The sequence below is a fragment of the Sitodiplosis mosellana genome, unplaced genomic scaffold, assembly GCF_009176505.1.
Source record: "Sitodiplosis mosellana isolate CC-2019 unplaced genomic scaffold, AAFC_SMos_1.0 Smas_scaffold_1141, whole genome shotgun sequence".
In the NCBI taxonomy this organism is placed as follows: Eukaryota; Metazoa; Arthropoda; class Insecta; order Diptera; family Cecidomyiidae; genus Sitodiplosis; species Sitodiplosis mosellana.
This window is the reverse complement of record NW_022596383.1, coordinates 1,497-14,700: the sequence shown is the minus strand read 5'-3', so window position 1 is coordinate 14,700 and position 13,204 is coordinate 1,497. Positions and strand designations below refer to the sequence as shown.

General features: G+C 35.8%; 1 protein-coding gene across 4 annotated transcripts; it reads right to left on the bottom strand.

Moving 5' to 3' along the window:
- Positions 1-367: 367 nt before the first annotated feature.
- Positions 368-8,240, bottom strand: LOC129571048 (uncharacterized). 4 transcript variants are annotated; one of them, XM_055450812.1, is made up of 4 exons: positions 8,089-8,240; positions 7,813-7,878; positions 2,004-2,412; positions 368-988 (listed from the first exon to the last, which is right to left on the bottom strand). In XM_055450812.1, the coding sequence occupies exons 1-4, from the start codon at positions 8,092-8,094 to the stop codon at positions 915-917; spliced, it is 555 nt and encodes a 184-aa protein (XP_055306787.1). In that variant the 5' UTR covers positions 8,095-8,240; the 3' UTR covers positions 368-914. The 4 variants fall into 4 exon arrangements, with proteins under 4 accessions (XP_055306787.1, XP_055306789.1, XP_055306790.1 ...); XM_055450814.1 differs by having other exon boundaries at positions 372-874; XM_055450813.1 differs by lacking the exon at positions 368-988 and adding an exon at positions 1,742-1,945.
- Positions 8,241-13,204: the final 4,964 nt, after the last annotated feature.

Sequence of the window (13,204 nt, the reverse complement as noted above, 5' to 3'; positions counted from 1 at the left end):
TCTTTTATGTGTATTGAAAAGATGATCTTATCTGTGATGTTTACATTTATTTATTGTAAATTTTTATTTTGTGCTTTGTTGTGGCCACCCACGATTTGGCGAGTTAATATTCTTAACTTTGAAGTCAATTTTGAATTATTACCATTTAGCATCAAATGATCTAGTTACGTTTCAAATCATGGTCCATGTCAACTCAATACACTCTGCAATCAACATGGATCTGCCTTAACCGACGTAAAACTTCACATCAATTTATCTATCGGATAAATTGAGTGACGACTTTTGCAGTCTCAAAGTCTTAAATTTAACGCGGAACAGTTAACGCTTCACATAGCCTTTGTCCCTTTGGAAACGTTTACCAAGGGTTATCCTGGACCACAACCCCTGCACCATACTAACAAAACAAAGTAAAACAAAAATTTGCGATGAGCGCATTCAGTGAAGTTCATAGTTCATTTCAATTCTTTAAGTCGTCAGACGCACTCATGAACGCGACAAATTGAACACATCAACAATGTTCCGTGATGAAAAAAACATTTTTTACTTATAAAATTGATGTTTATCACGTGCTACGCTCTCACAAAAATCAATTTTGCACATTCGTGACATTTTTATTTTTTTGTTTACTTAATTAACAAATATAAAAAAGATTAAATAGTACATTGAACGATCTGTGTCACAACTTTTGACACTTTTCTCGTAGCGCTAGAAGTGAGCTGTCAGACGCTTGGATGCAGGACCTTCATCCTGGACCGTTTACTATAGACTACTATAAGCATTTCCATCTTGGTTGTATGACTTTCGTTTTCATGTTCCTACTATTGTGATTACCTCCTAATTTACGAAAAGAGCCAGGTTTTTAACGAGGCGACAACTGAAAGTTATCGAAAGTTACTGCTACTATTGTTCATTATTTATAAAAATTGTAACAGTCTGCAATCTTTTCCGGCCAAACCTCTAACAAAACCCACATTATATTCAGCCAGAGCTTGGCGGTGTTTAATAAAAAAAAAAATAAATAAATAAATTAGTAAAAACAAACAAATAATCATTAACCCAGAATATTACAAAATCAATGTATCAACACAAATACAATGTCACGTTCAATCGATGTATCCGCATTTGTTCATAGAAACATTATAAAAAATGAGTAATCCATATATTATTTAATTCAATTATATAATGATTTAATGATATTATTATTAACAATATAGTTAAAAAAATTTTTTTTTACTATGACTGGAATTTGGAACAAGTTGACGAGTTAAAGATGTTTTTTTCATGACATTTGTTCGCCATCTTTGATTCGACCCGTAGTGATTTGAATTTATTATTTTGAATGAACATTTTTGTTTTTGAATGTATAGAATCGAGTTTTTTTAGTTTTAGTGGATTTTAGTTTCAATTCACAATAAAATATACAAACAAAGAAATATGTATTTACTTATTCTTTTTTTCTTTCTTTGAACGAATGTTAACAAATGCGCATACATCGAATGAACTTGACATTGTATTGGTGTTATAACTGTGTGTTATAATACGTTGATTTTGTAATATTCCGGGCTAATAAATATTTGTTTGTTTTTAACTATATCAAAATATAATTATAAACGAATTCTAAATGATCCAATGATTTTTTTAATTAAAAAAAATGGAGAATACCCAAGAATGGCCAAGAATGTCCAAGAATGACAAATTAGAACAGAATACTTAACGGACTGTTTGTATAACAGCTTTTGAATTTTCCATGAAATTTGACATATGCATTTTTCCAACTGTAGGTGGCGAGTCAGTGCTCTTTCAGAAATTGTCACCCCGTTGTTCTTTACTGAGAGAAGTGAAATGTCATATACAGTCTATGTGGCTTTGATTTCATTGATTTATTTTTATAGAAAAATAGACGTATACATCAGGATGTCGCTTAGTTGTTTAATATAGATTCTCCCTATACACAAACATAACCATTTTACATCACTGTCAAATTCAATGTTTGGTGAACTTACCGGTGAACCTGAACATCGGTGCCGGAAAATCATCTCGTTCAATTTTTGCTTTTTCACCGGGAGGAGGCTTTTTAGCAGCTGGATAATGTGATAATTCAATCGGTTCTTCATTATTCATGGCTGGGCTTTTTGGCCTAGGAGTTTCTGAACGAATTGAATCAACCAAAACTTTCATTGCGCTTTTGTTCCTTGATGATGGTCTAGATGACGGACGACTCCCAGGCGATCCAACATTACTGGGCCGATGGAAGTGTGGTGAAACTGGATATGGCTTATCATACGGATCTACTGGCTTCTTCAAATAATGCGGTTCATCAGTAAGGTAGCTATACGTGTAAATACGTGAAATGTCATCGTATCCGTAGCTGCCATATTCTCTCAACATCAGACCAGGACTAACGGTTCGGTACTAAATGGAAAAGTAAATAATAAAAATTTGCATAATATTCTACAGATACTACATTACAATGGCTTTTCAAATGCGCTGAATAGGAAAAACAAGTTCAATCTGACAATTTGTATAAAAATTGGGACTAACGAATAGATGTACTCGTAAAAGCTGAAAAACGAGAAAATCAATGAAAGCATGCCCATTCCTATGCTGTTCATTTAAAAACGAACTACCTAAAGATCAACTCAATCTGATGGAGAAACAAATCAGAGCTCAAAAGTCACAAATGTGTAGGCCTCCCATCACGTTATTTCAGAGAAACATGAGAAAACGGAATTTTTTATGATTGATAAAATTGAAAATTCAATGTTTTAATGTTATATCAACGCTGTGTTCTTTTGACAATTCCTATATGTCATGTACATTAATGGCACCGAAGCGCCAAAAGTTGCACATTGCACATACATCAGGTCCAAAAGGTTGGGCAGGCCGGAGTCTGGTCTCACAAGTAAACCGTCCCAACTGTCACACGTCGATTTTAAAATTGAATATACAGATCGATGGGGGATGAAAAGAAAATAATTTTGACAAGAGGGCAGCGGCCCCTTTTGGGTCATAGTTGAAGGTCCCATTTGCTAGGCGCAGCGCCTGACTGCCCGGTAATTTCGAGCCAAAATCACAAATCAATGCCTGCCCGGCGCCTGCCCGGTATTTTCAAAATCTTGCCAGGCATGCCCGGCAATTTCTGTCATTTCAATTTGAAAATTTAAAAGTTGAATAAATCTTCCATAAAATATCTCAGTTCACACTTTTCATTACTTTCTCAGTCGTTATTGTTGGTCAACGCGACAGAAGGAGAGCAATAAACACTTTTTGCTATAAACAAAATGTGCAGTTGATTTCAAAACACAAATGAACCGGTGGGAATGAAAACAGCGTATAAAAATGTTATTTAATTTATGTTAAATTATTTAGAAAAAAACGCTGTGTTTGGTTTTGTTCGCCAATCAATTCAATGCGCTGTTTTCATTCTCAGTGGATCAAATCTGCTGAGGGTGCACAAATTCGCGATATCCAAAATCAAGTGTGCTATGTTTTACGCGGACAACACAGTATTCAAATGCACACTTTTTGTGTATTTGTGTCCCATAATGTGAGACAGCGAACACTAAACTCTCATTGAAATATGATTATGTATTGATTTGTGACTCAGTTCATTTGATCGGCTTATTATGAAATTGTCAGTCGAGCAATTGAGCGGTTGAAATAAATTGAGTTGTGTATGGTTTTTTTGTTAATTTTTTTTATTTTGATACAAAATGGGGGGCAAGTGCAAATTCAATCAATCTTGGGTGGACAAATATCCATGGTTGAAAGCGGTTGACGGTGATTCCACCAGCGCATTCTGCAAATTGTGCATGACTTCATTTAAAGTGGATAGTAAAGGTGAAAGTAGTAGTAGTAGTCGACACGCTGAAAGTGAAAAACACAAATCTCTCGCGAGCAGTGCAACGAGCTCAAAACAAATGACAAATTTTTTCAAAGGTAAAATTTCATTTCTCCACCAAAGTATGCACAGAAAATTCATTTCATTTTTTGTATACATTAAGCTAAACCCGATGGAAATTCATTAGTGTTGGCTGCTAAAGAAGCAACTTTGGTTTATCACACAATCCCGTATCAAGAATCCCGTAATGAAAAAACATCTTGATTGCCAAAACCAATTCAAATAAAGTCCATCCGTAATTAAAAGTATTCAAATTCATATCTAACAACATAATCATATGTTCATATTTACACACATGTATGCAAAGAAAAAACATAATAAAACCAACAATTCAAAGAAATTCTTTTGTTTGAAAATTATTTGATTTTGCCCGGCATTTTGCCCGGCATTCGAAAACAAAAATACACGCATTTTTCACGTTTATTGCCTGATAGTCAGGCAATTCGCTAAAAATGCTCTGGGACCTTTACCCATGGGTAAAATAGATAGCCCAGAAATAAATTAGCTATAGTTGGTCATACATTTTTATGAAAAATTTCCACTCCAAGAGGTAGAAAATTGACTCTGTAATAATTGATCCCAGATGTGGGGCGATTTCTGCCGGTTCAATTTCTGGAAGACTGGGTGCGGAGGGCCGTTGGGAAAATACATATTTCCACTAATTTGAGTATAGAGAATCCAAATTTTTGGGTTTCAGGTCAAAAAAGTGTACCCAGGGGGTAGAAAATGGAACGGCGGCTGCCCCAAAAAATTTTTCTCATCATTCTGAACAACTTTGACATACATCATTTTTTCATCAGACGAAGTTTAGGAAAGGGGGTGGGTCTATCCCCACTATGCCCCAAAAGGGGCCGCTGCCCTTTTGTCAAAATTATTTTTTTTCCATCCCTAATCGATCTGTATATTCAATTTTAAAATCCATTTGTGACAGTTGGGACGGTTTTCTTGTCAGGCAGCTTTTTTTTGCTTGAAAATTCCCGGCAGTCCAGCCAGAAGCCTTAGCATAATTTTCAACAGGAAACTGCGAAAACACAACCTTTGCACTTCTAGTGCTGCGGGACAAGTAACGTGTCAACAGTTGTGACAGTTATTGAACTCAGATCGTTGAATGTTTACCGCCAACTATAGAATCTTTTTTATATTAAATGCTTTGACTGATTGTGGTGAACAGTGGTGAGATTGGAAACGCCATACATTTTATATACTTTTCTGTTTGGGAATTATATTCATTTATTTTCTTTTATTGTTGATATTTGGGCTCTGCAAAGCCTAGGCTTCATCCACGATTTGTTTTCCAAAGAAATATTTCGAAAAAAACCGTGAGTTTGCACTGTCAACACTTGTGTGGTTTTTCATATGAATTTGAAGTCATCGAATATTGCCACCCGTTCACACATTCAATGAACTTGCTACATCAAGTGATAGTTTAGTTCACTGCTGACGTTTTCCAATCCGCCATACGTTTTAATATGTGTGTGTACATCAAAATTTCAAAGATGTCAAGAATGCAACCGTTCTCCTCGTTCTTTGCTGAGGGCAAATATTGTATATCTCCTATCAGTTACGTGAAAACGATAAGAAAAAACGCGTTTAACTCGCGGCTTTCCGAGGTTTCCGGCGTATTTTGCATAACTGATAAAAGATAAGCGATATCTCCCCTCAGGAAATTTGTAGGGGAGCTTGATATTACAACTTTACTGATTATATCTCTTATCAGCTCCGTGAAAAATGATAAGAAAAAATAGTAGTACTTGACCTGCTCTACAACTTTGCTGAAGACGCATATCCAGAGAATGTCTGCACATAGATTCGTTCAAATTAATTAAAAATATCAAATAAATTTATCCGATATTGTTCATGCGTTGTTGTAGTGGTTAAGTTGCTATATAAAATGAAATGTATGTAAAGCCGACTAGGCGCACACCTGCATACGCATTCTATGCAGTAGTGTGCGCCTGGCGACTAGGGAATGCCAAAATAAACCGTTGCACGCGTATGTCACACATACGCGACGCATACGGTTTGGCACCGCATTATAATTGAAGTTAAATAAACCATTTTAGTCTTTATTTTACATTCCTACACTTCGTGTATTACTAAATTGTGTTGTTGTAACGCATCTGCAGTACATAGTTCAAATTCTCTTACGGATTTGCCAACTCAAATTTGAGGGTGTTCCAAGCGAAATTCGGCAACAATAATGCGATTTAGCATTCCCGTAGGAAATGAGTACTAGAGGACTTTACTTCCAGAACACATTGGACCCAGTCGGATCCAACTGCTCTACAAGATTCAGTTCCAGACTTGGCAAGTCAAATTTGAGGCTGTTCTGAGCGGAATTCGGCAAAAATAAATCGATTTACCGTCTTAAAGGGACGAATGCTAAAGCACTTCTACTTCCAGAACACATTGGACTAGGTCAGGTTAACCTCCTCCACAAGATTCAAGCTCCGCGAATATTTCATGAACGCTATTTTTTAATATAAGCCGGAAACAAAACTAGTAAAAACTTCTGAAATATTGGCTGAGCGGAACTTCTAGCCTGGAAGTGAAAGAACGTGTGAAGGCTTCATACCATTTGTGCTTTTTGCAATAATATGGAGCCGCCATGATTATTTACCAATCAATAGTACTGAAGTACAGTGTATTTGAGTCCGTACCTTCTCTACTACTGCTTGAAAGCACAATGGTATAAAAATCTGCAAGAATTTACGCCTCGTTCTTTGTGGAACAGGTGGACTCGACCTGGTTGACTGACTGGAATATTCATGAAAATCATAGACCAACTTTTGTTTTCATCGCATGTACGTAACTGAAGCTTTTATGAATATGATATTTGTTTATTGAACAAATTAGCTTAGTCTATTGCTTTACAGTTAGCGATTAGACGGTAGTTTATTCTTTGTATTTTTTAAACGTTTATTTAACTTGCACAATCATGCTGTGATGAATTATCCAAATATAGTAGTAAGTCAAATATGGTACAAAATGAAATCAGTTTGTGTTTTGCTTCAGTAAAACATTTCATCTTAAAACTTGAAATAACAAGAGAAAGATTCATAAAAACTAATTCAATAACTGAGAGGCAGAGGCTATTTTTTTACCTAAGAGCGAAGTTGTGCAATACTGCAATAGTGTAAGTGCCGAAAGGCGCGAATTCAGAAACGGAAAAAATTCAATTTCATAGAGCTCTTTACTTTGGAAAATTGTCCGTTGCAAATTTTTTTGGCTCGCTCCGCTCGCAGGTTGACATGTATTTTTCGATCTATTTGAAAAATGCAGAAAGGCGCCACAGTTCTGCTTGAACCGGGAGCCAAAATGCCTTACGGATTCCACATTTTATACATTTTTAGAGGACGCGCACATCGAAAACCTGCACAAGGGCGCAATAGAGGCGGGAAAAGCCGCTGCTGAGACGAATGACACTTAGATCAAAATGGAAAAAATGCGAGCAAAAGTGACACAACTGAGCTATACCAAATGGTTATAAATTGTATATCTTAGAGCAAAAATGTCATACAGAAATGTTGCGCGGAAAAATATCACAAATAGAGGAAATATCAATTAGAGAAGCTATTTGGTATCAAATAGAACAGCTATGCTAGCTTTGACACCAGATAGCTCTTCTATTTGATATAAAATATTCCCCATTTGACAAAAAATAGCTTCTCCATTTGATAATTTCTCTATTTGTGACATTTTTCCGCGCAACATTTCTGTATGACATTTTCGCTCTAAGCTATATAATTAATGGTCCGAAATTCAAGCTTTAATTTTTACTTTCAATCTTTAGAATCATATGCACAAATTATTTTCACAAAAACGTATCAACGAAAATGCAAAAATGTACTGGTCGAATCAACCAGAGTTAAGGAGTTAATTATTAATACCTACTACAGTAGCCTACTTACTCTGCGGCTTGAATTTGGACTGTACACTGAACCACTCAAACTAGGTGTTCTTGAACGCAATGAAAACTGAAAATTAAAAAATGCATACGAAAACACAACACACAAAATTAAAAGAAAATATGAAGAAAAATAAAATAAATTATACAATCGTGCATATAAGCTTCTTAAAGCTGGGAGTAGTATTATTATCATAGTGTAGATCATTAAAATTATAAAGTTTAGGAAATATTTCTTCCACAAAAGGAATGAGTTTAAAAGAAATAGTAGCGACTATACCTGCATCTCGCTAATAACGCTGTTACTTAAGCGATCGCATTCAGTATCTGGAATATTTCCATTAATAATTTGGTTCCCACCAAGCACTGTGCTTCCATCTAATATTCCTCCAAGTTCATTAGATGGACAGGGTCCACATCGAGGATGCCACACTAAAAAGATTATTCGATACGGTATAAGCTGTTGATGTCTTTAAGTATTTATTGTCGTTATTATGCATCAATGATTTTACGAAACACTTGCATCAGTGGCTATAGATAGTTGCCATATTTTATTTGTCTGAATAAAATTTGTCTGAATAAAGAGATTACGTTTTTAACCGTACGGCCTTATTTGGTGTTGGCAATATATTTCCTTGTTGGGGACGGTACCGTAGTGTATTTTGTATGAAAAATAGACTATGACAAAATATAAGACATACCTAGTTTTCATACAATATACACGTAGGGTGTGTGTAATAAGACAGCATAACATGTGCTGATATCCCACACATAATACTATGTGAATACTCACATTGTTTATCTAAAGGTATAATCTATAGAAAGCGACCGAACTCCGGTTTACATTGCTTGATACTTTTATTTAGTTTTCAACTTCGTCTCGGGCATACAGTGCGCCAAACACGTACAGCGCCTGTCCGAGCACCCACGGCGCCCCGGTGCAAATTGTATGCATGCGCCCCTGGAATTTTTTGACTCAAAATTGTCTCAAAACGAGTAATTTTTTCACAAGAAAAATTCTGTACGTGATTCGAAAACTAGATTTTCCATGCCTTTGTGAATCCAACAAAATTTTCCATGAATCGAACAAAATTACGATTTTTCACCAATTCTGTAGACATAATATATCTGCTTTATGCGATAATGAAAATATACGTTCTGAACGTACTGGAAAAATCATATATTATCGCGAGCGTAAATTTTTTTACCTCTTCAAGAACGTAGCGCGAATACGCGCATTTAAACTGTGTTTACTAAGAATCACATTAACCCTCGTACACGCACATATTTTAAAACCTTACTCCACGCACATGGTGCCTGGCCAGACCCCTATACATTTACATGCATTTGTATGGGAATAAGGTATATATGCCATTTCATTTTTAGCAAAACTGATAAAAGATAAGTGATAACTGTCTTCAGCAAAGCTGTAGATCAGGTCAAGAGCTACAGTTTTTTTTGAAGACGTCATCTCCTTATCTCATATCAGTCCCGCGAAAAATGATAAAGAAAAACTCGAAATTTCCGCGGTTTTTCGCGTTCCTGATAAAGGATAACGAATTAGTGTCTGGAGAAAAAATATAGTACTCAATCTGTTCTTCAACTTTGCTCATGACATATATCACTTATCTCTTATCGTTACGCGAAAAACAGCATAAAACTGATAACAGGAAGATGTTTTTGACAGAGTTTTTGATTATCATTTTTTGCGTAACTGATAAGAGATAAGTGATAACTGTTATTAACGAAGTTGAAGAACAGATTGAGCACTATATTTCTTCCCCAGAGACTAATTCGTTTTCTTTTATCAGGAACGCGATAAACCGCGGAAATTTCGAGTTTTCTCTTATCATTTTTCGCGGCACTGATAAGAGATAAGGAGATGACGTTTTCGACAAAAAATGTAGCTCTTGACCTGATCTACAACTTTGCTGAGGACAGTTATCACTTATCTTTCATCAGATTCGCTAAAAATGAAATGGCATATATACCTTATTCCCATACAAATGCATGGAAATGTATAGGGGTCTGGCCAGACACCATGTGCGTGGAGTAAGGTGTAGTTTTTGGATATCTTTATATCATCCCTTTCAAGGACTTCTTTGTGATGTTCATTTTGCTAGATCGATAGCCAATGAAATTTTAGGCAGGTAACTTAAAACTCAAGTCGCTATCTAAACTAGAAGTATGTTAAATTAACGCTCAAAATCGAAAAATGCCTGGCCAGACCCATGTGCGTGTACGAGGGATAAAAAGGGCGCTCAAAATAATTAAATATATTTTGTAATCAGTTCAATAAGCGCTGAAATCGTATTGTTTATATTTTGAATTTTAGAAAAGGCACTTGAAATACAAGCGACACTTGATTATAGTAAAAGCGTACCAAAACTTGAACATTGGACACCATTTCCTTCATTTTTGGCGCCCTTTTGAATGGATCTAGCGCCTTATTTTATGTAATTCTCGATACAAATTTAGGTTGGCGCGCTATATTTTTGAATAGTTCCAAAATTTTGATTTCACGCGCCTTCGGCGCATTTGTAATAATGTTCAATGTTCTGCCTTGCACCGGCTGCACCGGCGATTTGGCTGCGAAGTAGCGGCTGAGTTTTGTTTATTGTTTGCACTTGTTACATTTACCGTGAATATAACTCAGTGACTCCGCTCTGTTCATATTGCTACTCTCTCCATAAACAGAACACAAAATATAATAGCGGGCATATTCATATTGTTTTCGAAGAAATGCATTGCTAATATCATTGCTAAGAGGAGAAAATTTTTTATTTTTGACGCTCTATCGTAAACGATCAAAATATTTTTTATATGGAGCGTTCGTGGATCTGCGCCCCCTTCGGCGCTCTCGCGCACCCTTTTTTTCAAAAAAAATTCTAGCATAAAGCGCTAGAACGCCTTCAACGCTCTCGCGTGCCCTTTTTTTCAAAGAAATTCCTAGCCTAAAGCGCTCGAGCGCCTTCGGAGCCCTCATGCGTTTGTTGAAAACATGTTTTTTCAATAGGCATTCGGGCGCCCTCGCGCCGCACTCTCTGCACTCCCGCTCGGACAGGCCCTGGACACGTCCATAGGGTAGAGAATCTACTTTTCCATATTGAGTTCTCTAGACTGTCAAAATTTTCAACATTTTTGTTTTGGTATTTATGGCAATATACGAAATTCACGGATATGGGCAGTTATCACAATACTTAAAATAGCCCCGAAGCGCCAACTGGTGCTAGCAAGTGAACTACACTTTTTATGCGCACTGGAACGGACTCTGTGCATATGCGTATGTCACATTCAATACTGTGTATTATTTCGAATGGCTTCATTACATTTTTGTTGTTCGTACGCTATATTAATTGGTGTTGTATTCATCAATAGGCATCATTGGATAAACAAAACACAAGGGGCAAGTTTTCGTGCGTCCGTGCGGCAGTGCGGCAGTGTGTATCACAGTAGCAATGCGAGTCCATAGATACGCTCAACATTGCTTCTTGTGTACGCACAAGCAATATAAAAAACCGTTATGTGTTTTTGGCAATGTAAAACACTATTGTCAACTTCGGTAACACGTAACAATAATGAAATAGATAATACCGTAGCGCGACTCTATTGGGCTCTCTAAAAAAAAACAGCGCACCCTTTTGGGGATCCATAGTTTTCTATGCAGAAAGTTGGCATTACTGCATCAGAATAAATACTGCATGAGGGCGCTGTGTACATGCGCATCATAATATGTAAATAAAAAATTCTTCTTCATTTCATATTTTTTCGTGTTCACACCGACATGTTTATATTTGCATTAATGATAAAATAATAGAAAATAATTAAAAAGATGAAATCGAACAAATGTCTAGTGATATAAAAATCGCTAATGTTTGGTTTTTAATATTATTTCGCAATATTTCACAATTTCACAATATGTTGTAATCAATATGGAATCTTGTGAAATCATATGACAACAACAAAACGTGTCCATAATTATAACAGCGATGACATTAACCACAGACATTTTTATAAGTTTTATAGAGAGAAAAATATGAGCTGAATTAAATTTTAAATTTTGCAATCATTCATAAATGCAGTGTACAATTATTCAAAATATTTTCAAATATGAATCTAACTGCATGCCTCCAAAATAATGTTCAAAAAAACTACAACAAACAGAATATTTCAGAAAAATTATTTTCTTTCATGTTGGCAATGCGCGTCAATGTCGCATCCCAAGTAACGAAACATATCAAATTACTATGTATTATATGTGTTGCCATTGGTTCGCATGTATTACTTGGGTTTCAATGATAAAATGTCCAAAAAGGGGCGTGTGTGTGTTTAGTTTTCATGCAAATTCCCATATAGTGTCGCGCTTCGGATATTACATGACATATGGGAACTGTCAAAAGTTGCCGTAACGTCGCACATTACCGAAGACATAACATTATTCTATAAATACTAGCGTGGCCCAGCCCGCTTCGCTGGGCATAAATTGATGGAATGACAGAAAATTTGAATGGCACGTATTATTGGTTCTGTGAGTGAATTTTTTGTTTTGAAAATAGCAGATTTTCATTGTATTATTTTTTCTCTGAGTTTGTTATTCAATTTGTGAGAAATTAATAAAGTTGGGTTTAAAAAATTTGTCCACTCGCTCGTCCCGCGCGCTCTCGTTTCGGTTCTATCAGACGTGTGCAAGGTCAAAAATCCTAGAAGGGGGTAATTTTTTTTGGCAGATGGGGGTCTAAAAATTTTGTCAATGGGTGTCGAAAGAAAAGTGAAGACCTACAAAAAAAGGTCCTCACTTTTGAAAATCGATTCTATCTAGTGTAAAACAGACAAAATTCCACAATGGAGGTCTGGAAATTAATAAATCGTGTCGAAAAAATACTGAAGACTCAAAAAAAGGTCCTCACTTTTGAAAATCAATTCTATCTAATGTAAAAAATTTCAAAATCGCTCGATGGGGGTCTTGATTTTCAAATCCTAGGGGGTAAAACCGGAATTACCACCCCACCCCCCCTTGCACACGTCTGGGTTCTATGGGTTTCTATTTCGCTTCTTCATTTTCACAACGCATTGTCTGCATATGTGAATTGGGAATTTTTAAATTTGTCTAAATTTTTTAAAACCATATTTATTAATTTCTCACAAATTGAATAACAAAATGCAACATGAACAAAACAATCGAAAAAATATAACAAAGCAATATGCGAAAGAACGTAACATGAAGAAGTAGATTCTTAAAAACGCAACATGAATTTACGCCACACTGAAGCGCGTCATAAGGATGCTGTAGCAACCATAGTTCATGTTACATTCATGTCGACTGGAGATTCATGTTGCGTTTTTACGAAATAATTTTTCATGTTCGGTTCTTGATATAACAGATCTGTATTCCCATT